General features: G+C 41.4%; 1 protein-coding gene across 4 annotated transcripts in view; it reads right to left on the bottom strand.

The window, feature by feature from the left end:
* The window catches only part of DENND1A (DENN domain containing 1A), a 151917-nt gene that overhangs the window by 20583 nt on the left and 106647 nt on the right, over positions 1-24687 (bottom strand). For all 4 annotated transcript variants that reach the window (XM_021543691.2, XM_021543690.2, XM_077787932.1 and 1 more), the window contains exons 14-19: positions 12898-12999; positions 12276-12363; positions 11724-11764; positions 10746-10817; positions 9633-9689; positions 4607-4738 (exon numbers count right to left, since the gene is read on the bottom strand). In XM_021543691.2, the coding sequence (XP_021399366.2) occupies positions 4607-4738; positions 9633-9689; positions 10746-10817; positions 11724-11764; positions 12276-12363; positions 12898-12999 (492 nt within the window). The remainder of the gene's footprint in view (positions 1-4606; positions 4739-9632; positions 9690-10745; positions 10818-11723; positions 11765-12275; positions 12364-12897; positions 13000-24687) is intronic.

The raw sequence follows: 24687 nt of genomic DNA on the forward strand, positions 1-24687 counted from the left end.
TTACTGAGTAACATTAAATTCCTTCTTGAAAGGCACGGGCAAAGAAAGGAGTAGAAGATACGCTTTCTGAAGACAAAATCATTTTAAAGAACTTACACTTTTGCTAAATCCATAAAGAATCAAATAGAGACAGGGAGAAAGCCCCATGTGGCTCCAGAGAAAGGAAATGGGGACCCACATTGCTCATCCGTGGGGAAGAGTGGAAGGGAGGCTCATTTGCTTAAGCAGAGCATACAGTTACACGAATATTAGCAAATGAACTTGTTTTCCCCTTTCCCCTTTGGTTTCTACCTCAGTGCCACACAATGCCTGCTGTGATCCAGGGGAATCTGCTATTGTTCCGATGCACCTGGGTGTGAAGGGAGTCACAGGGTCTGGCAAAGGAGCCTTCCTCTCTTCCCTACTTCATCCCTTTTACCCTGGAGATAATCCCTCCTCTGCTGCCTCTGGCCTCAGTGATCCTGTTCTGCATTCCTGGAATGTAGCTGGCTGGTGTTCTCCCCATCTTTCCCCTGACCTCTTAATGCCGTTTAATCTCCTGGAAGAAGAGCACTGCCCTGACAGTGTTGTTTGTTCTGTGTGTCCAAGTGCAGACTGTGACTAGGAAAAATGAACATGTTCATTTACAGCAAAAGTGTTCAAAACAGCAAAAAAGATGGCAATTTCCATGTTGTGGCCTGCAAGAGTTTAAAAGCAGTCAGAATGAGCCAGGGAGAGAACCCAGAGAAGCTTTTCCAAAGTCAGACAAGCTGCTTCAGTACATTAGTGCATTTTCTATTTGTTTCATATCTATTTACATTAGTCTCCAAGAGCACTGATTCTCTGTAGTTTGCATCAAGAGTGGAACATGACTGAATCCCTCTACGAAAGATATGTGTAAGAGTCTTTTGTATTGTCTTAAGCTTTACACCTTTTGGTGCATAAATGGAATTAAATATCCCATTTGCTGATAAATAAAAACAAGTCATAGAAAACATAAACCCAGCTAAGCTGACAAAATATATTCTAATTGTAACAGACACAATTAGAGAGCTGTACACAACTGCCAGGATCACTTTGTTCTAATGAAATTATTCCCTTTCCCAACAAGTGATGTTTCCATCAACTTATCATTTGCTGGTTTAATTGTACTAAATCAGGGGTGCTACTGACTGTGGGAAAGTTCCTAAGGAGGAATGTTCCAAGTTTAGGTTTGATTTTGAAGCCCTTGGGCTCATCCTGCGTGCTCACACCACCTCTCCCAGACTAGGTGGAAAACTGGGCACAGGTACCAATCCTGTATGAACTCTGAGGGTCCTGCCAAAGTAGCCCCAACAGCTGTTTTCTTGGACAAGGAACCTGTTCAAAACAGTCACCATGACACTGTGTAGTGTTTATTCTCCAAACAGCTCAAAGACAACACAGACACATGCGTTCTACCTAAAAGGTACAGGTGTGGGCATGGAAACAAGAGCCCAAACCCCCGAGTCACAAATCACCTGCATTAGTGTCCCACTCTGCCCTGGTCGGGGCTTACTGGGCTCCCAGTGCTGCCCTGCCTGGCACACTGGGAAGGATCCTGAGGACAGCTCTGACAGCTGAATATGCAGTATGTGCTTGATGCTTTAAGGACATTTTGGTCGGTTTCTAAGACAACAAACCAGAAGAAAGAAGTAATAGGACATTCATAGAATCATTAAGGTTGAAAAAGACTGGAAAGATCATCAAGTCCAACCATCAGCCCAGAACCACAAGAGATGTTCTCTGTAGCACTGATCTTTTCTAATAATTAACCTTACTCTTAGAGCACTCCTCAGTACTACAAACCTTCAATTTGAATCTTGGCCCTGGCTTGAAAATTGTTCCCTCTTCTCCCCACTCATTAAACCCTGAACTGCCTGTACTGCTCCTGCTACTTGTTGAGTACAGTTGTGTTGTCCCAGAGCCCATGGTGATAGCTCCTGCATTTGGTTGATGCAGGGATCAATAAGAAAGGTACACTCTGGGTAAAGTATGCAATGTCCCAACCCAGAAGAGCAGTGATCCCACCCTCTCACAGTGGTGTCTTACTAAGAACATTGTTTAGATCTTAATTTCGCTGCCCCAGGCTATCTGGCTAAAATCCTTCCTTTTACCATCAAGGGGAGTTTCCCCACAATGTCTTAGTATTACAGAAAGCATCATTGAAACAATTCCATAATAAACAAGGCTCTCCCAATGATGCCTGATCACCACTCACCAAGATGAGCCAGGACATACAGAATTTCCCACCAGTCAGCCAATTACTGCCAAATTTTGGTGAGCCATCAACTCAGAGGCTGTGCTTTTACAGGTACATCAAGATATCTTACTGATATTTTTTGTAGCCTAACAACTGCAGATACATAACTGTGTTTGGAAAAAACAGCAACTCCCTCACTCTAGGGTGAGAGATAATGAGTTAAAATTAAAGGTTGTTGCTGGCTCGCTAGCCCATCCCCCTTTAGCTAATCTGTCATGTAATGAAGAGAAGCACCAGCACAGGACAGCTCGCTGCCGGCTCACTTACAGCGAGCTGATTAAGAATGTTCAACCAACAGCAGACTGCAGACCTTTCCGAGGAAAATAAATAGACTGTATGCAAATGTGTTTGTCACTTTGACAGCACGTCTCAATTAAAGGCCCGCGCGGCGGCGGAGCGCCGCTGCAGCGCTGCGGCCGGGCTCCCTGCACCGCCCGCCCCGAGCCGGGCCCTGACCCCAGCGCATGCATGCATTTTAAACCTCGCTGCCAGCCGCACAATGCTGCGCTCCGAGAGAGCCCCTGACAATGAGAAAAAAGCCTCTTTCATCCTCTTCAGTTTAGAAGAGCTGTGAATGCACAAACAGCCCTTATTTCAGAGTTCTTGTGCCTTTTTAATTGTTCCCACCTTCTGTATTCTAGACAGAGTTAAAAGTGACATTAAAATCTCTGCCTTTAATCACGAGTTAGAAGCCATCTCCCATTTATACACAAAATGTTGCTGCTTTTTTCCTCCCCAAAGCCTTAATCTATATTTCATAAACCTGAACATCTTTTCCTTTTGAATGAACGTACGATTTCATTTTTGTTTTGGCATTGGGCTATCAGGAAAAGCAGACCTGTGCCAGGACGAAGGCTGAGTCAGACAGCCCTACAACTGCTAAGTCAGATCGGTTTTTGGAAACCAACATTTGTAACGTGATGACAGCAATAAGCATTTAGCCAGCGAGCCTCTCCCCACAGCCAGGGGTCAGGAAAGCTGATGTGTGTTTCTTTCAACACAGAAAAGTGATCATTAAAAAATTTGAAAGTGACTGTTAAAAAACCTCATGAATTTAAATTTGCACTTACCACTCAAATATATATTTCATTAATCTACTATAATGCTTGAACCACCCATTGTTCACAAAACTCTAAAGGAAAAACTGAAAATAAATTGTAATATTATCTGATTTCTGACTGCTTCAAATGAAATGTAACTTGTCCCTGCTGGAGCTAGATGGCTGCATTCCTCCAGTAGCCCCAGTTCCTCTCAACTGTAGTGGCACTGATAGTAACTGAAAAACAGATGTCTACAGAAAATACTTAATTGGAAGAGAATGATTTTTTAAAAGTCTCCAAGAACTTACTTTTAGTACACTGGTGAAACTACTGAAAAAATAAATCTACTTCTGAAATTATGCAGACAACATTGCTCTGAGCACTGATCAGACCTCGGGTAGCCCCATCTAATACCTGAACAGTCAATGCGGCCACACCAACTGGTTTCTATTCACAGACACTTCTCTAAAACTGGTTTGCTTCACATTTTGTAATGTTTTACAATTGCTTTAAATGTACACTTTGCTTCCTTAGAAGAAATCAGATATTCCGTCCTGTTTTTTGGTCAGAACAGTGTAAAGAATAGACAGCAAAAGAAAAGAGAACTGTGAACGCAAATAATGTCATATTTTGAGTCAGTCTATACTTAATAGGGGAAACTGGCAAACTGATAATAAACACTGGATGTTTTCCCATGAAAATCACAGCAACTACAACATTTTCTAAATAGCTAGCTCTTCAAACCCCACCCCCCAAACTCTCTGTTTTGCAGACATATCAAAAGAAGCATTACACGAGTAACTAACGTGAACAGCTCAGCTGTCAATACTGAATACAGAGCACACTAACAAGCTATTAATTGATTTTTCCATCTTAGTTCATCGCATTTAATTTTCAGAGAATGTTCAAATGCTTTAATAGTTGGACATTCCATATTGACACTAATGATCTGGCTAGATAATAGGGGATGTTTTAAATTCTACACCCTCAGTCCTGAGGGCTGTAGCACCTTGCATGCTAAAACAGCCACAAAATAGTTTATAAAATTGCAACAATATTTATGCTTCCCCCTGATTCACTCATCGTTTATTTTCCTCAAAATCATCATCTGAACGATGGGAATCTGCAAAGCCCAAGAAATCAGGTTTTAGAATCCCCTTTAAACAGACAGAACAGAAATAAAACTAAAATAGCAGAGTTCAGTGATTGAAGATAATGAAGCGTTTGGCATATTTGTTATCATGACTTTTCTCAGAACTATTCTTGCTGAGTCCCACGATTGAGAACAACTTACACTAAGACCTACCTGACCAAAATGTACTGTGATTGGTCTTCTGTCCTCTCTTAGTTTCGGGTCCTTCTTCTCAGCCAGTGGCGATGGTGCTGTCCTGGGCAGGGGCTCCTCGGGCGTGGCCGAGCAGCCGTTCTCAGCAATGTCCTGTGTGGTAGGAAAAGGTGAATAGCATGGCCAGGAACACTCCTGAGTGAGGGGAAGGCGCACAAAGAAGACACTAGAGGATAATGCTGACTAACAATTTGGATGTTAGGGGAAAAAAACACCAAAGCACAGAAAAGAAAACATCATTAGAACAAAACATTTCATCCATCAGAGCTTGTACACAACCCCTCTCTCCTCCCAGTACCAGTGGTGCAAACAGGACATTCAATAAAATGTCTGACTTGAACACGCAAAAGCCAGGAAATGTATGTGGAGAAAAAAAACATAGCTCAGATTTTCTATTTTAGAAATGAACTCAACAGAAGCGCAGGGACAGGGCATTCTGCTTATTGTAAACCTAAATGAACACAGTAATTCCATTAACGTACTGCACAGAATTACCCATAGCAGAACAATTACTGGTGGAAGTGGCAAGGAGAGATGGAACTCAGAGCTTAGTTAGCTTTGCATTTCATCTTGGGAGTCTGTGTGCACTGAATATGCCTCCAGGAGATGTACGACACCAAGGGCTGCCTGGCAGAACACTTTTTGCTTACTCTGACATTAGTTCTCATCTCCAGAAGTGACCCACCAGGCCAGGTTAGAGGACTTGGCAAGTGCAGGGTGTGTAACACAGATTTTGAAAAAGGACAAAGGCCTGCAGACACCAGGAATCAGAGAAGGAGCAAAGAGTTTGAAAGTGAGTTGAGAAACAGTCTGTAACGCAGTGGGCCCCAAACCTTACATCTCTGCAACAATGCCAAGGAAATAAAGCTGGGTAAATATGGAGAGAAGGCTGCACAGGCTGGAGCTCTGCAAGGCTGACCTAAGGGTGGCTGCTGCCACCAGCAGGGCTTTGATTCCCTGACCTCTGACACGGCCCCGTGAGCCCCCGGCTCGCTCAGGTACAATAATGAGCCGTGTAAGCTGATGGCCAATTAGAAATGGTTCCTTTGGACACACACTGACCTAATGTGTTTAGGTCAAATGAAACAAAAAGCTGGATGGACTTTCTAAGGGGCTTTGTCTGCTCCACAGAGAAGCTGAGACCCCTCTTTAGATCCAGCTGGTAGAGCAGTGGTTCCCCAATACGGGCATAAGGATCATGGGGAATTAACAACTTGTTAAGGTCAAACTAGAGAGAAAAACTTTTTCTTCCCCCCGCCCTTCAGCTGCACAATGACACCTTGTCTTGAAAACGTACAACAAAGTCCTCCGAATTAGTAACAAAGAACCCCAAAGCAAGGCATTGACAAAAAACCTGAGTGTCTGTCAAACTCCTACTCCAGCTCCAGAGAGCACTGAGCCACCACGGGATCTCCTCATCTAGGCTCACACAGCCTGTGGCAGCACCATTCCTTGCAATGAGACTAAACACAAACCCATTGTACAGATTTCTGTGGGGTGGAGCCTCACTGAAGGTGCCCGGAGGTGCCAAAGCTCCAGCACCCCCAGGGCCACCCAAGCTGAGCTGAGCAGGGGCTGCTCCCGGCCCTGCAGAGCCCTGCCTGGGGCTGTGGCTCCAATCAAGGCAGCACACAGCTGGGAGGCAATGGAGAGCCAAGCACCTTCCCAGGCAAACCCCCAAAAACCAGAAAAAGGACACAAAAGTTTGGACATGAGGGGAATGGAAGGAGATGAAAGATAAGAGAGATTAAGCCATTAAGCAAAATCCCCTCAGATGTGTAACGATCACTGCAAATCCTTGAGCTTTTATTGCTATAGATTGCCTCTACTTCTCTGATGATATAATTGCATATAAAAGATAACCTGTTCCTAAAGCCTACTTCCACTGTGTTTGGTGCACAGACTTCCAATGAAACCACAATATATATTTTTTAAAACTGCTTAATAAAATATGAGAATTAAATTATTTGATTCCTCACTATTTTTTCAACATCCCCAAAAGGCAAACAAATCATCAAAACAGCTTCACTCATCAAAGCAAAATCTGCTTCACAAAAGTTTGTTTTCTGTCTTCAATGAAAACACATTGGAGTTAAAAAAACAGTGAAATCTGATCTTAAATTTTGTGATGGACTGCAAACAGTGGTTAGAGAGGAGCAAAACACATACTGAGTGCCTTGAACGTTGTGCAGGTTGTGTTATAAAGCTCTAAATGAGTTGTTTCTAGAATACCAGCATTAACTAGAGCCACACAGGGCTCTAGTAACTAAAATAATGTTGAATATATTAATGCCAAGTACCCAACCATTTATATAAATTGTCTTAGCCAGAGCTTTCAGTAAGTTCTATTCTCCTGACTGAAAGTTGAGGACGGTACCATTCATATTCCTCCCTCTTCCTAATTCTATGTAGTTAAGCTTCAAATGAGCCACTAACAGAGGGACTTGACCACCATGGTCCGTCCGTGAGATGGAAAAAAGCAGCCTTTGCAAAAAAAGAAAAAAAAAAAGGGAAATGAAAAAGAAAAAAAGAGGAAAAAAAGAAGAAAAAAATAACTGTATCAGATATAAAATAAAGCTACTAGGCTGTATCTATTAACAATTATTTGCTCTCACTCATAAGAATCCTCTGAAAACTATTTCTGTTGCTTTGAAATACTGCACCACAAATGAACAAGGGATGGAAATGGAGCACCATTCAATCTCCACTATCATATTAAAGAAGGACCTTACACACACCACAGTGACCTCTCAACAGGTCAATCCTGCATTTCTCATTTGCAATTCAAACCCAAGACTGGAGCAGACCAAGGGCAAAATGGGCTCTTGATTATATTTAAGAGGTCACCATTGCTATGCAGAGTTGGAAGAAGCAGAACCTCCACTTTATTGCATTTTTAAATTGTATCTTGTACAGAAGCTGCTCAGATTTGGCAGCAAAAACTGGAAAAGGGATGTTTATATTTGACTTTTCCTTACCAGAGGCCTGCATACTTTCTATATTAATAATGGAAAATAGTATGTTAAAATGCAGTGGACAGTAAGTTCAGCTTAAAAATAACCTTAGGTTACTCTTAGAAGATGAAAGACTAGCATCCCAAATTTGGCAAAAAGTAAGTATTTAATGATACCAGAATGTCAGTCAGTTAACACACATGCTAGTGAGGAAACAGGACAAATACAATGCTCTTACATAAAAGCTGGGGAGGATGCATTAATAGACCTGTGCATAACAGACCCATAATGGAGCAGCACAGACATTTAGATTAAAAAGGAGGGTGACCAAAGCAATGTTTGCTATTTTTATCACTTTTAACAGAGCAATCCCTAATTTTAGTTACCTTCCTACCTGCCTTCACATGGAGAAGAGGATGGGATAGAAAAGGACAGAATAATAAAGGAAGGAGAGGTTGAGCAGTGTGTGTCAACTCACAACTATCTTTTAAGTTCCTGTGAAAGCCTATGTTGAACAATCATGTTTAAGCATCTCCCTTATAAATACACCACATAAAGAAAGTGAAACAAAACTGGGCCATTTAGTTGTAAATGTTATGTGTGTTTTTTAAAGAGAAGCTTGCCGCTTGACAGACCAGGAAGACAACAATAATAATAATAATAAAATAAAGCAATGACTGAATGAGGCTTTTCTCAGCCTCATATACAAATGTCACACAACAGCACACAATTCTATTAGCATTTAAACAGCAGGAAAAAACCTGGGCATGTTACACAGCTCCAACTGCTTTAGAAACACACATGAGAAGGCAGAACATTACGTCCAGAAGTGAAACACACAGAATGTCATAAAGAAATCCATGTACAAGAAAACTGCTTCGTGTTTCTGTTGTTTTCAAATTATACCTACAGTGGTCATATATAATGTAGAGTAATAAAATAACATAAAAGCATCTGAAGCAACTTTATCTTCCCAAGATTCTGCAGCAATGCCTGGAGCGTGCAGAGAGGGAGCAGCAGCTGGAATGTACACAGGCAAATCCTCGCTTCACAGCCCGGCTGCACAGAAACCCCTTTGGAGGAACAGCCTGAGGACAGGCTCAGGAGCACTTCTCTCTGCCCACCAACATTTGTAGCCCTAACTTAAGAGGATGGTCTAGAAATTTAGAAAATAAATTTACAGAGAGAGCACAGATTAAAAAAAACCCACCCAAACTCCTATGCAACAAATTGAATACAAATTTCTGAATAAGAACTTCAGCTCTCTCAGCAGGTCAGCTGCCTGGCTCTCTCCATGACTCTGAGAGCTCTGATGCACAGAATAAAGAGAGTATCTGCAATAACCCAGGGCAGAGTTACCCAGGTACTCATGAGGTGTGTGCCAGTGTGCCTGTACCTGTGGTTTAAAAGGAGCAGCTGGGATTGGATAACACATCCCTCCAACACAGCGGAGCAGCTGGGAATTGTGCTGTTTACAAACATACACACACAGATTTGGGAAAAAACAAACAGTAAGTATTTTTTCCTGCAAAATTCCAACTGGCAATGGACACCAACTCTAATAAATTCCTTCCTGTCTGAACTTTGCAGCAGACATTCAAGAAATGCAGAAATCCCCTTCCCAAAGGCAGACAAATTTCATGCCACTTTTCCTGACTGATTACTGCAAAAATAACAACAATTTGCCATTTGCAAAAAGTTCACTGCCAGAACTGTAGGGAAGTGCTCCCAATCCACATGCAGCCCCCTCACACAGTGCCCCAGCACGAAAGACAGAAGCAGGACCACTCCAAGCAGAACACTCAATTTTCTGGCTTTTGTGGGTTTAAGTCAGAGCTTTCATGTATTTGAAGACAATTTTTTTTTTGTCTGTGAATATTTATAAGTGTGAAAAATCCAGGACAGCTGGTAATGCATTTTGAAGTGTGCTAACAGCACTGTATCAAACAGCTTCCTATTGATCACATCATGCTTTCAGTGGCTAAGGATTTCAGACATGGTGCTTATACATTTTGAATAAGAACTTCAAGTACCTTTTGCTTCAAGCGGTTTTTCACTTCTTTTATTCCCATTTTTGCATGATCTTTTGCCTGCATGAAAAATAATTTAAGTTAAAATTCCCTTCTATTTCCAGCAGTGACTAAGTTTATTTTCAGTTAACAAAAATGGCAAGAAAAAATGTAACAGGATACTAAAAACACATTAAAACAAACAGAAAGCTGAAAAGACCCCAGATAAACAAAAAACACCACCCCATCTTTGTTGCAAAAATTTTGTTTGCCCTGTTTTGAAGCCACAGACATCTTTCATCTTTTTGCATTCCACACCCTCAGTGTTCCCCAGTATTTATCTTTGCTATAAACTTCTATTCTTCCATACTGGCAGTGAGCCTGCAAACTCTCCTCACAGTGCTCTGGATGCCAGTTCCATTTAGCAGAGCCAATCTCATCCTACTCCTCTCAGGCTGGAGGAAGGCAGGAAGAAAACAAAGTTTGAATGGTTATCTCAATGGTTTTCATAGCATTTTTTCCCAGAACTGAGCATATAGGAAATGCTCACTTGTTTCTGTGCTGTTTGATCTGGCAGAGTGGAGCTGGCAGCCACACACCACAGCACAGCAACACACCAGCTGTTTGTTAACAGCACTGAAAACACTTCCATTTAAAGAATAACTCAGTAAGTTGGGCTCTAAATAAGCAGGTATAAGAAATCTCTAGGGAAAATTAATTGACATTTAGAAAAGATGGAAACAATTTGGAAAATGAGAGGATTCTCTTCTTTCGATGAAGCTGCAAGCAGGGAAAGCTGAGGTAACAATGATTTCCAACAGAGTAATGATGAGATGGTAGAGCTGCCTAGCAGAGAACACAGGCACTATTTCTCAGAAAGAGTTCTGTGTAATAAATGGAATTTATCATCTGTACTTTCAAAAGAAATCACAAGTTCCCATTGTACTTTGCATTTCAATTGAGTTTAAATTTCAAAATTACTTTTTCATTTAAATTTGAAATTTGAATGAATGTATATTTTGAGTAATTTTGTGAGTCAAATAAAAATGGATGTAAGTCTTGAGTCTCATTTGAAAGGTTAAAACAGAACTGTAATTAGACTCTTATCTCGGTAGTAAGCCAGTACTCAATACTTACAAACTTATAGACAGTCTTCATGGCGGGGTTAGCCTTGGTCTTTACTGTGTTTAAAATGGCTCCACTTCCTTTCTGTAATTATAGTAACAAGGGAAGAAATGTTATCAAAGCTCTTTAAAGCAAACAGCCATCTAAAATCTACCGTTCTTAACTTAAAATAACAGCATTAACTAGCCTTATTAGCAGAGCTGAGTATGAAAAGGTCAGATTTAAATAAAAAGACCCAAGGAAACCCACTCTGAATGTGGCTCTGGTTTTGCCCAGTTCTGTTTAATACAGCCCTTGTCCAAGGGACAATATGGGGGCCTCCCAAGAGCCCTTGCCTTACACGCCTCACAAGCTGTGTCCTGTGCTTCCACTCACCCCAGGGCTGTTCTGTACATTCCACCAAAATCCTACCCAAGTTTAAGACACAAGTATCCTGAGCAACACAGTCTGAGCCAGAGACTGCCTCAGGACAGTCTGTACGTTCAGTCTGACAAGAGGAGATCTGGTTTTACTTTGCTCTTTTCCTTTCCCTCTTCCCACAGTCCTGATTATCACACACATGGTGCCTTTTTAAGACATAAGTAGTTGATAAAGGGATAAACTGAGGGAAAATGAAATCTAATTCCAGTCACAAACATTAATTCTAGAACAGTTGAATTTCATGTGATAAATATAATCAAAGTGATGAGCCAGTGATACATCAGCTGCAACAATCTGTTCACCTGGTTGCTGTTCTACACCCATGCCACACCCCATGGACTATTGCTATACAGCACCTTACTGAGAAACACAGAAGGGCAAAATCCAAGGAATTAAACCCTGGCTAATTTATTTCCTACTTTCGGTGCAAAATAACATTTCCAGAAATCAAATTTGATTATATGCAACCAGATGTAAAAAGCTTTAAGATTTACTGTCTCTGTCACTACATGAAAATCTTCAAGGGGCCAACCCCAGTTCAGGGTGTCTGGCAGGATCTCATGTGCTTACCCTCACTGTGGACAGCCACTGGTGGTACAGTTTGTCGCTACCTACAGAGAACCAAACACAAACAAACAAACTGTTACCCTCTGCTGAACAGAAAACAACACTTAGTGGTTCTGGAGCATGGACAGAACAGGACAGCCAGCCTTTTCTTTCAGTAGAAAACATAACATTGATGAGAGATTTATATTTTCCTGTTTTCTCTATGTTGTCTCAGACATGTGAGAAGACAGATGTTTTTAAGTTCACTAAAAGAAATCTGAGGTGGGTCTGGGTAAAGCCAAGATTTTTTCCTCCAATCCAAGAACTCTTTTATTTGTATTTTATTAAAGTGGTAATGCTGAGGTTTTTGAAGACTGAACAAGCATTGCTCAGACTACAATACATTATTCAAAGCTCTTGACAAAGGAAAGAACAAAAATTTAAGACATTTCAGGCTGCCAAGATCACAAAGCCTCAGTTATTTATTTACCTAGCAGCAATGACCAATTCCATCATGATAACCCACAAATGGTAAGCCAACAAAAGTGTCTGAAATTACCTTACAATATTTCTTACCTGCATATTCTCCCATATTTATCTCCTCTTCAAACACGTCACTGAAGCCCTCCCCAGAGTTCAGCAGATCCAGACGCCCATCAATGAACTGCATCAGCATTAGAAGACAGAAACACATCAACCATCCCATTCTTCATCTTTTCAGAAAGACTTTATCCTTCATTAGCTGGAATAACCTCAAGGTATGTATTGGGTAGGGCCTCAGAATGAAAATACTACCAAAACTGACACAGTGTTGACAACTGCCCTAAGGTGTGTGGCTTTGCTAAAAACTAGCATTCATGTTTGGCTACACATACATGTTTCCAGCTGCCCTAAAGCAGTAGTTCTATGTTCAACAGTAATATGCTTCCTGGACAAAGTCTACAGGAGATATCTTTGGTCTAGGTATGCTCAGGTAAGAAAAACCCTTGAGCTCAGAGACCATCAGTGGGAAAACCCATCCACCTCTACAGAAAGCCTCAGCACTTGATTCTGAGAGAAGCCAGCAAGCAGGAAGTGAGGGGCTGCACTACAGGATCAAGAGATTTAGAAACAGTCCCCCAGACCCCACCTTGTTAAAATAACTCATTTATAAAATAACTGAAGAATCTGCTTCTCCATGGATCACTGGAGGCAGTACCTGCTTGAAGAGCTGGAGCTGGATGGCATTCTGCAGGAACTGCCTCATCACAGACGAACGGTGGGACACGAACGCTTCTTCACAGAAAGTGATGGGCTCACCCTGGAGGTTCAGAGCATTAAACACTCTTACAGCTTTGACTGAGTCCCTGGGAATCCACTGCCTGCACTTGACCTTCTTCCCTCCCAAAGTAAACAGGTAAGGAACACAGGCCTTACCTAGTACTAAGTAAACTGCACTTTATTTGTAGGTCCCAAACACAGGATAGAAAAACAGGCCAGAAAATTGCAGATCATCAAAATAAACCATTTTGCTAAAGCTGAAGAACCTTGATCATTCAAAAAGCTAATATTACTTACTCTCCCCCAAAATATGACACAGAGTCATGTGAATTCTGTATACTCTGCTTATTTGTCTCAGCAGAGCCAGCACAAACAGGTCAGGAATATCCACTCTGTTCTTTCCACATGTCTGAAAAAGTCATATTGGAGGAGTGGAATTTCCCTTTTTCACAATTTTGTCACCAAAAGACAGAATTTGTTTTGCAGCTCTACTTTCATCTTATTTTAATGAGTTATGGTAATGCTGAAGTCTGCTCTGTATCTGCCATAAGGGCACCAATTTCTTCCACACTTCTACAAATAACACAACATTAGTGAGCAAATATATTTACTGAATTAAAAACAAGTAACAAAGAAGGACTAAATTAAACTGATGTATAATTATTATGGATGCTCATACTAACCCATATATATGCTTATGGATGCTCATATTAACCCAAAATGTATTTGAACTCTTCATTTGTTGAGTATTCAAAATTAACATTAGATAGCAAAAAGTCTTAAAGCATCCCCTTTAAAAGGATGATATCATTCTATTTCTGAAAGCTTTAAATCAGTAATCTCATATTTACCACTGGCTGTGTAAAATCAAGACAACAGAACAGCTAAAATGACTGAAGAAAGGATCAATTGCAAGTGTCTATTTAAGCACAGGATGGGTCTTCTTGACAGAGAGAAGTTACTTTCTTAGAAGAGTTTCTCTCACCCCTTGCTTGAACCAGTGAATTTCCATAGATTTAGGAAAAAAAGGAGGTTTCTTACGTGATAGTTACAGTTTCAAGGTGATTTATTTTAAAAATAATAACCTGGTTTTGATTTACTCTTTTTACAGGGAAAACCAAAATCACTACATGCTTTCCAGGCAAGAAGCTCAAGTGTGAAAAAACTACTTTTTTCTTCTTTGCTGTGGCTTTGTTCTCATCAGAATAAAGAATTAAAAGACACTACATTATAAAATAAACAAAGATAAAATGTTTGGAAAAACAGGTCTGGCTGGTATGTGCATGTATTTAAGACACTGGTGCCAGTTTCCAGGACACACATGACAAAGGTTCTGGTTCCCAAGCTAAGGTGTGCACTTTCTGAAAGGTTTGACTGCATTTAAATGACTAACAGCTGTCATCTACTTGACCAGTGTGAAAAAGGCTTTCCCATTAACTTCAGATACTGGAACGTAACAAAGGATCGCTGAAAAATATTTTATCCATGTCACAGAAATCTGAGTGAAAAGAGCTGGAAGGAATGGGTAAAGAGAAATGGAGATTAGTTCACTATCACAGACATTCACCCAAGGAAGATTTAGCTTTTGTTTAATCCTCACTTAAAAAACCCGTCAAAGAAAACAAGCATCCCTTCCTATCACCTACAAGAATGTGAGATTTCCCCCATGGCCAGAGCAGAGCGTGGACACCGTGGGATGAGCTCAGCCCTGCCAAGGGGAGGCAGCTGTGCCCTGCTGCACCTCCAGCAGCTCCTCCTGTGCCCCCAGCAACGCACACCCTGCAGCTGGGGCACCAGCAGTGCTAGCACACTTCCTTCCCAAAGTACTAATGATTGAGTTTGTTCATTAGCTTGATTAGACCTTTTGACTTCTTAAGAGACATTTCAGGCTCAACGGCTGCTGGATGACAGAAAAAAACTTTAATCATTGAGGTCAAGCGTGAGCTTTGCAGCTCAGAATGCATTAGTGCTTTCCACCCTCGCTGACCTCCCCAAGGTGCACACACTGTTCCGCCCCCAGCCACAGCTTCAGGACAAAAAGACAAGCTGGACAATAAGACCATTTTCCTGACAGATCTGGTTAACTGTAAATTACAAAGCTAATCAGCTCTGCTTTTACTGACAAATGACATTATACAGGGGGGACACCCGCAGAACTGCAGATCTGGTGTGAAATGAATGGTCTTGTTTGCATGTGAAACAAGTAAAATAACTTGTCCTGAAAAACTCATCAACTCCTAAACTCACTGGTTCCAACAATTAAAATTTAAGCCTTGATTCATCAACACCTTAAATATCCATTAATCTCCTTTTCAACTGTAAATGCCTAACAGAGGCTGAAGTGTTGCACTGCAAATACTCTAAATGTGCGTACAATGTGACTCGATGAGAAATCTGACTTGATCCGTAATGTTACAGATAATTCACATCTATTTCAAGATTGAATCACAGAATTATTTTTATTACAAGAATGTACACATTTAATCTCCAATCTTAACACGGTAGAAAAAACTTAAATATAAGATTAAGATTCCCAGATACACTGAAAAAATAGGTGCCTTTTCTTTATGTCTTTGCAAATGTCCCTTTATATGACTATTTTATATTCATCTGGCATAATGAAGTTCATCAGGGCAGTGCTGCAACTCATGACCCCTGAGAAAGCTGAAAAGTTTCAGCTCACATCTGATCTGCTGCCAGACCTATTTTTATATTGGAATTCTGTTACATTCTAAAATAATGCTTAAAAGTACTTAAGGCAGCAACTGAAAAATAACAGGAGTCTACGACTTATTTCAGACTGTTCTAGAGTTTCAGGAAACCTGCTGTTTTATTTTAAGAAGCCATAATACAAATTAAAAGATAAAGCCCAATTTTGTTTAGTTACACTGTAAAAAATTTCACCAAGATCCCTTATATTTTAAGGAAATCACTTTTCCTCAGCTCACTGGTTATGGCAGGAACTTTCGGAGTGAGTATAAAGGATTAAAATATGTGGGACAGAAGACAGCTCAGATGGAGAAGGACATGGAGGAAGGGACAGAGGAAAACATAAAGGATGTTTCTGGAAAGACACAGGAGCTCAGAGAAGCCATGGAAATCCAACTACTCCTACTCCTGCAGGAGTGTGCTTTGAAGGCAGCACGTGGGTGCTGGACAGAACAGCAAGGTAATAAAGACAGGGGTCAAAGGCAGGGGTCAAATTAGGTCAACAGTGAGAACCCTTCATACAAGCAAAGATTTCACAAGACTCGATTCTAAGATCACCAAGGCCAAGAAGTCACATCTGAAGACTGTTTAGACAGCTCTCAGAGTGGAGGCACGGGAGGCAGGATGCTGTGCGTGGGGCAGGAGATGAGCTCTGTGCTGCGGGTGCCGGGCACAGCCTCACTACAGCAGCCCGAGAGCTGCCCTGCGCAGGGGCTCGAGGCACACAGCGAGATGCCCACCTGACAGAGGACAGGCTGCGAGCCCAGTGCCACCGCAGCACCCCCAGTACACAGCAAACCAAGGGCATGCCAGCCACTCATGTATCACCTGTTTATTACCACCTGGTGCAAATAACCACATCCTGTACTGACAATGGTTATGCTGCAAATGGCAAAGTACAGGCAGTAGGGATATTCTAGGACTCATCAGCCTTAATTCCATCCAGAATGATAAAGCGAAACTGATCTGGATATATATGTGTCTATGTCAAGTACAGCAGCAACCAAAGGAAGGAACTGCTCTGCAGACCTTTCCAGAACTGTGATTGCAATGTCAGGAAAAGATTAGCTCATCACAGCTGAAGGAGGATCATCAGCCAGGCAGCGGGATTCCATACAGAAAACCTGAAATTGGTGACAGACATCTGATAGGACATTAGCTCATTCAGCTTGCAATTGCACTGACAAATAACCTCCCATAACCAGTCCACACATTCAGCACAAGAGAGCTCTTTGCATCCACCTCAGTCATAATGGGATCCAGAAAGCAGAGATCAAACTCTCCGCATTAAGTGAACGACACCGGAGCTTTATTAGCATCTCAAGATGCAGCTCAGGAACAAAGAAATCACATGTTCAGAGATTTGACCACACGCCTTCTAAAGAAAAGTACATTCAGGCTCTGTTCAATAAGAGACTACCAGTTCTGATAAATTATTACTGCCAAGTGCAATCTTGAAAAGCGTTTTAAAGCCATGTATTATGAATGCAGACTGCACTGCCCAAACACGCAGTGTTCTCACGTAAGAGCTCAGCTCCATCAACAGCCCAATTTCTGACTTTTTTTCAGTTCCTTACTACAGAATACAGTCTCTGGTAGAGACACAGCAATAGGGCACAAAACCAACTTCAAATAAAAGATGAAACTGTCAAAAAATGTGTGACCAGAGAAAACTTCCATGGCAGAGCAATGGATTTGCCTCTTCTTTCAAACTCTGTTAGTTCATCAGGATACCTGACATTTTCATGTGGGACCAAGTAAAACGACACACACTTATAACCACAGCTAATGAAAGTACATCAGTGTAATGGAGCCAGCCAGCTTTCCAAGTGTTTATATGGCTAATTCCAGCCATTGCCTGCCCTGATTTCATCACGCACAGCAGCCAGACACTTCCTGTCCCTACGCAACTGCTACAGCTTCCTAGATGGAACTCAAGCAACAAGCCTAGCACATGAAGTGCAAAGAAGCCAGCAAGAAAGCTTTTAGGGCTAGGAGGAAAAAAGAAATGGGAAAAAAAAATCACCATTTCACAGATCAAGAATAGAGGCATGAAAATAATAAGTAACTTGTACACGGTCACAAAAGTCTCTGGCAGAGCCAGGGAAAAGAACCGAAATTTCTTTAATCCCTGCTCAGTCCCTTAAATACAAGGCTATTCTTCCTCTTCCTACTTGATATTGTGTCAATGCAGGAGTGTAGGTGTTGAAAGACTAACAAAAGGAAAGTAATAGTATGGTATTATGAGCTGAGAAACCTAATCTTTATCAGATACAGCAAATCTCTATGATGCTGCCTGCACTGGGAACTCTCTCTTTGTCCTGAATATGCTTTAAATTACTGGTATAATGTGTACTGGATATTGTTCCACTCTTATATTTATTCCACAAAAACCCCTGTGGCCTGCATGCGATTTTATCATTAGCTGGCAAGGTAATTTCAGGGCCTGGTTCTGCAATCATTCCATGAGCAATGCTCCCATTGAAGCTGGGACGTTCGGCATGCAAAGCAGCTGCCAATTCAGGGGCCCTGCAATGAAAAGGCCTTTTTCTATTTTAACTATTGTGGAATATTAGTGACAATACAGAGGAGGAGAAAAATTGCAGTGCAATTCTTTAAATGAGTTATTTTATACTATGACAAAATATAAAAGTGTGCTTGGAAAAACAATCTACACAAAGTATTGCCTATCAGAATAAACCATGAGCTATTTTTGCTTCACCTATTAAAACTCAATAGAATACAAAGTATTTTATGTTAAAATAGGGAAGAAAATCTCTGCAGAAATAACAAATCATTGGCCGAGATTTACAAATGACCAACATGCCTCAAGATCACAAATGTTAATATTTTGCTTCCTTTGATTTTTTTTAGATACATGTAAAATGCCCAAACTCATCCAAATCAATGAGGTTTCCAGAAAAATATGTTGAAAATATGTTTTTGTGCATGATGTAAATTACTTTTTTGTCTCGAGACCCCAAAACCATATTCAATAAACAGCTATTTTGAAGAGAAAAGTATTTTACTATAAGATTTAGATGCTGATATAGATGCAGAAGGAGAACAAACTGTTTTTAACTTCACTAAAGCAACATGAGCGAAGCCTTAGTCATAAAAGAGAGGTCATAAAATCCCACTCTCTTAGCTGAGTAACAAACCCCCTGACTCTATAAATAAAATGGATTTAATGGAATGAAACTTAAATTCTGCACTGAGTTAGACACACCCAATCTCTGGTAGATCCACGGATGTACACAATGTAAGAACATGGCCTGCAGTGCTCCCTCCTTCACAGAGTAACTGGCAAAGGAAATGCTACAGCAGAACTCACTGAGGGAGGATCTGTCCTCGTGTTACGCCACTCATAACCTGGTGAGGAAGCCTCAGCTACTGCCATGGAAAAATACAGCCAGAAGAGGCTCATCTTAGAGCAGATCCTGTCCCCTGAGAGAGCTCACCAGGGGCCCTGGATTAAAACACTGGAAAAGGTTCCATTCCCTCCTGCCTGAGTCACGTCCAGGTCTCTGGGGAAACTTAAGTGGTCAATGATGAATACGTATATGCACACATGTGTGTGCTCACTGTTATTTATCACAGAGGTGACACTGCAACTCAGTAACTTTGGTCCTCTTAGTGACACCACAGCATCCACTCCTGGGAACAGCTGGAACGCGCCACTCCAAAGCCACTTGCATTTGTACTGCTTGTCCCAGAGCATCAGTCTGTTCTGTGTCTGCCAAGGCACTCCAGAAAGAGAACTGAGCCATCAGGATATAACCATCCAAGATGCCTTTCCTCAGGGATGAAGGAGAGCAAAGGAAAGCATTTCCCTTTTAAAATAAATGAGAACCTCTCTCTGTCCTTTTACCATTTTTTCACCCATTGTCAGAAAGAGGCACAGATTTTACCTCATGAGAAACCAAGACACAGAAAACACCACATCTGCATAATCATGAAAGCTGCTGATCTTCTACCACTTTCATCCCACAATAGGCTGAGGATCCAGATATATTAGAAAGTATCATTTTTATAGGTTAGGTTTGATTTCATTTTCCCAGGCTCTCCTGTACAACATCTCACAGCTTGTAGTTCTTATTTAAATACTTTAAGAAGTAAGAAACAAGAATAAAAAAATAGACATCTCGCCTCTGAGAGCATGGGAATGCCAGGTCTTCCAAGCAGTTAGTGCCAGATCTGTAATCTGCCTCAGTCCCCCAGTTCCACTCTGGTACATTCACAAACAGGAAGCTGCATGCAATGTGAGGACAAAAAAGGAAGCAGACTTTTCCTTTCTCCCCACTCCCCACTCGTTTTGCTCTGTCCATGAATCGTCCTTAATTCCTGCAAACCCACGGCGTCTGCAGCAAGCGCAATCACGTCCGGTTGGGCCGCATGGCTCCTCCCAACTCCCATCCTATCGCAACCCATTTCTGACATGGAAACCATGCAAAATTCCCAACTCCTTTGTGAGGGGAAAACGCCATCTAATTAGAGCCCATGTGCCGGGAAGCATCTGGCTGGGAGCAGCGGTTCGGCGGCTCCCGGAGTTGTCGTGGAGACCAGGCGGGAGCGCCCGGAGCTGGCTGGCCGGGGCGCGGGGCCAGCAGCACGGCTGCGTGCTCTGACAGGGAGCAGATGGGCAGGGACTGCCGCGCTCTGCTCCCCTGCAGACCCACGCGCCCTCAGAGATCAGCTGGAGCTTGTACCAGTCTTCTCATCTGCCCTGGGACCTCCGCCTTCCTCCAAGGAAAGGGAACTGAACATGCTAATGTTTCCACCAGAAGATCCACATGCACTGCATCCATCCCATTTATGTAATGATGATGTGAAGCTGCAACAACTGACAAAACATGATGCAAATATTTTAAAAATCATTCATTTTCATGCTTTATTTTGGCATTCAGTTAAAACTGCATTCTTGGAAAAATGTAGGAATTTCTGTGATTCACATAGTGCATGATTCCATCTTGGCTGGGGAAGTTTGATGCTGTATTCATTATTAATAAAGTAAAACAAATGTTCCCCTACATATGCAAAAGAATTGTTAATAATGGTATCTCCTATTGCAGTGACCTCACAGCATGGAGACCCTATTTTCAGTTATTTGAATACATGTTTTATGTTCCAAATTCCTTTTTTAACTCAAAGGTTCCTGTTCACATTAGCTCAGCAGCCTGCTAAGAGCATCTTCAAGGGAAACAGAGTCGACTAAAATGCATGAAAACTCATCACTTTGCCTGGAAAGCCCATTCATTCACACAGGCCCTATGCATGCCTTGCAGGCAGCACATCATCTACACATTTTAGAAGATTAATTTTCCAGGAAAACATTTTTCCTTGCCTCAAACTCCCACAGAAAGATGCCAAGCTTGTGAGTGCAGCTGCCTGCAGCCTCGGAGAATCCTGCAGCCCAATCTTCATATTCCACAAGGCAGAGCACTCCACGGAACCAACCTGCAGGCAATTCTTGCCAGTGCCAGAGAGAACCTGCACCATGGCTGCTGGGAAGGCTCGTTGCCTGTGGAAGCTTCAGGAATGCTGGCTACTGAGGAAAGAGCTCCTAACGAAGCAGCCAACTCCGACTGTGGACATGGGGACAGTGCTGGGACCCAAACGCACACGCAAAGCGTTAGAGATGCCTCAGCACACAGCTAATAACCAATACTGTACAGTGTTCTACACTTCCCAAAGTCTACACTAGATATTGACCAGGAATTGCTACGGCTCAGAATCACCCTGAACACTTCATTAGCACAGTTACTGCCTGCTCCATTGATCACTACAAGTGTATTTTTCCATGTTTCCATTTTAGCAGTACTAAATTACATTGCTTCAAACACAGAAATTGCTCATTTAAAGACCGGAACTTGCCTAGCGGTGCTCTTAGTCCTGCTATTGCTACATTTTACATGCAACAGCAATTTCAGCTCATTTTTCAGAAACTTTTAGAAACATTTTCATCACATACAAAGTACCTCCCCCCCAGATCACATCCAACTTGATTAAGCATTACATTTGCAACTGCCAGCTATAAATACTGGCAAAGGCTCAAAACAGTTCTGCTGGTGCTAAAGAGTTAATGCTTGGTGCTGTGGTCACTGTAAATAAGCAGTTTCAGGTAAGCAATATTGCTGTCAGACACACAACGCTTTGCAGGTGTGGGCAATAATTAAAGGTTTCAGCACATCTACCTGGGTGAAGTATTTTTTACCTCCTATTCTGAGGAGGAAGCCCTCTCTGTGGAGAGCAGAAGAGCTCATTAATGAGGCTAATTAGGTGTAAAGGGGGTATAGTCTGGCATCAGCTGCAGCTTATAGAAGCTAATCATTAAGCTCTGTAATCTCTACCACAGAACAGCAGATGATCATGTTCCTAGGTGACTGATGTTGCTAAGAAAATTTCCAGCACCTGAGTACCTGACCAAATACTTTTTGGTGAGACAAGAAATTCCCTTAACCCTCTATGTGCCAGACAGCACAGTTGATACCATTTCTTCACTCATCAATTTTCTAACAATGAATATCCAATGACATTCAGATTTGGTATGAGGCCTTTAATGTGATTTATTTCAGAATTTAAAAAACCAAAAAAAAATCAATGCCACTGACAGATTCTAGAAAGGAAAGTCACAAAAAAAAGGCTCATAGAGCAACATGTAAGAATAACACAGCTGTAACTGTAATTTTTCAAGTAGTAATGCTTGAAAAAGAGTGACCACATATATCTCCTGAAGGTGAGTTCTCTGTGTAATTTCTTTGCATAGAGTACTGAGGGTAGTTACAATACCACAGGGATGAAAGTCTTGTTAATAAATATGTAAAATAAGGATTTCATTGTACTCACCTAATCTGAAATGAGAAAAAGGACATCATTTCCAGGGAGAGAGAATACATGTAAGCAGAGCTCAATCTGGAAATTGTTTCATAAAATGAATTGCAAAAATAGCAAACTATTACAGTGCCTCAACATGATTTTTGTGTTCATCAGGCAGAATAGACCCTTAACTGGCAATCTGCTACTGTACTTTTTTCCTCCAACTAAGCACCAGATTACAATCAAAAAATTTTAAGACTCAATTTCATTTCAACAAGAAATAGATAATTTGTTATGTCCATGTTGCCTGTAGACTTGGAGATGCACAGGATAAATAACATCAATTGCTCAGAAGCACCACTGGCTCTTGTTACCATCAGGATAAGGATAAGCCACACTGGTAACCTAAGAGTTCTCCGAGCATCAACAGAAAAAATATCTCCAACAATAACTAGCACCTCATCTTCCAATACAGATGTCAGATGAATGAATTGGATGATAAAATTTCTTTGTAGCCAGCATCCCATTATATTTAATAATTCTGCAGATATACTGTAAAGACCAAACTCCATTAGGCAATATCGTTTTTTACAAATGTCCTGAGCTAAGCCCCTTGCCCAGTAGTAAACACTTTGTGCTTCAGCTCCCACTGCTCTAGAAAAACAACCAAAGAGTTTCTGGACAGGTCCAGAAGCACTTGGTGAAGGTGGTGTTTGCATATCAACAAATTTGAACCAAGGCTTCTTCCGAGTATCTCTCCAAACCAACACTTCCTCAGTATCACTTGACCAAGTGCTTAGCAGGATTATTGCCTATCCTACATAGAACACTCCTTCTTTCTTTTAAAACTTTGCTGTTACAAACCCCACTTGACTGCCTGTGGTTTCTTATATGGAAAGAAACAATGAGGAGTCTCTCCTGATCTTCCTCCTTCAAACTGTCAGCGAGAGCTTTTCCTATAATGCTACAAAATCGACTGACATTCACGGTATCCCTGGTATTCCTATAAGCAGCGTGGACATTCTGTGGGGAAAACGTGCAGTGATGTCTGTAAGCAAGAGGTAAGTGTGGTCAGCAGACGGGTAAGTACGTACAAGTGTCTGAATTAACCAGAGGCAAGGGCAAACCAGAACTACATTGCATTTTCATCAACAGTAACAACCTTTGTTTCCCTGAAGTCTAACTCCCCACCATGATCAGATATGTGACAAAGCTGGTCTGCAGAGACAGCAAACTGTCCAGAGGAGTGATTCCAAGATGTGGCACTATTTCTGTGCTGCTTTCCTATTCCTGAGACATGCTCCACTGTTCCTTAGCCATGCACACCCTTCATTTCAGTAATTAGCTGTCAGCACAGCCCGACAGCAACTTGGTATTGTCTGCTCAAATTGTATTAATGAAACGCAATCCACTAAATGTCCTGGATGCACATCTGTAATTGTGTTACATGGAGAGGCTGGGGACGGGGGCAAACTGCAGCTTCTAAACAGGGCACTGTGATCAAGCACATTAATCTGTTATTTCTTAGGGATTTGACAACCAATTAATACTACAGGGCTTCCTATACAGCAGTAAGAACCAGTGATCCAACATCCAACAGTATAAGCTGTGCCTACCATTTGTGAACACAATATCCTTAAAGGCAGAGACACAAGAACTACAGGTTGCAGCATTGCAAAAGCCCTTTTTGTATTTAAAGATTCAGCATCTGTATGTTGAAACCTAAATGTAGAACACAGTGTATACACAACACTAAGAAAAAGCAAATAAAGCCCAAGATCCTTATCAAACATGTACATTTCTGATGTTCTTGAAGAATACAAAATTCAGTTGATAAGCCTGTGTAAACTGATCCTTGTCAGTCAAGACATTGCACCATTTTCTGTACATTGCACCATTTTCTGTTTCATGTTCTCCATCACCAAAGACTTTCCCAAAGAACAGGGCTTGGACAAGATAAAAAAAACAAGAAAAACACAATAAAGATATCCTGTGGGTATAATAATCTTTGGAAAACTTTCATGTCAGTTCTGACTGCAAAATCGCTATTAACATTTAATTAAAATTGAGCTCAATAAGCTATGACAAGATAATGGCTGGAAACATGGCTTTAGGGCAGAGTGAGGCTATCTGGAACTCCGGCTGGATGTGATGCTTTATTTTTGGTTACATTTGGCAACTATTGAGATTTCTGAAACACAAT

The sequence above is a fragment of the Lonchura striata genome, chromosome 22 (genome assembly GCF_046129695.1).
Source record: "Lonchura striata isolate bLonStr1 chromosome 22, bLonStr1.mat, whole genome shotgun sequence".
In the NCBI taxonomy this organism is placed as follows: Eukaryota; Metazoa; Chordata; class Aves; order Passeriformes; family Estrildidae; genus Lonchura; species Lonchura striata.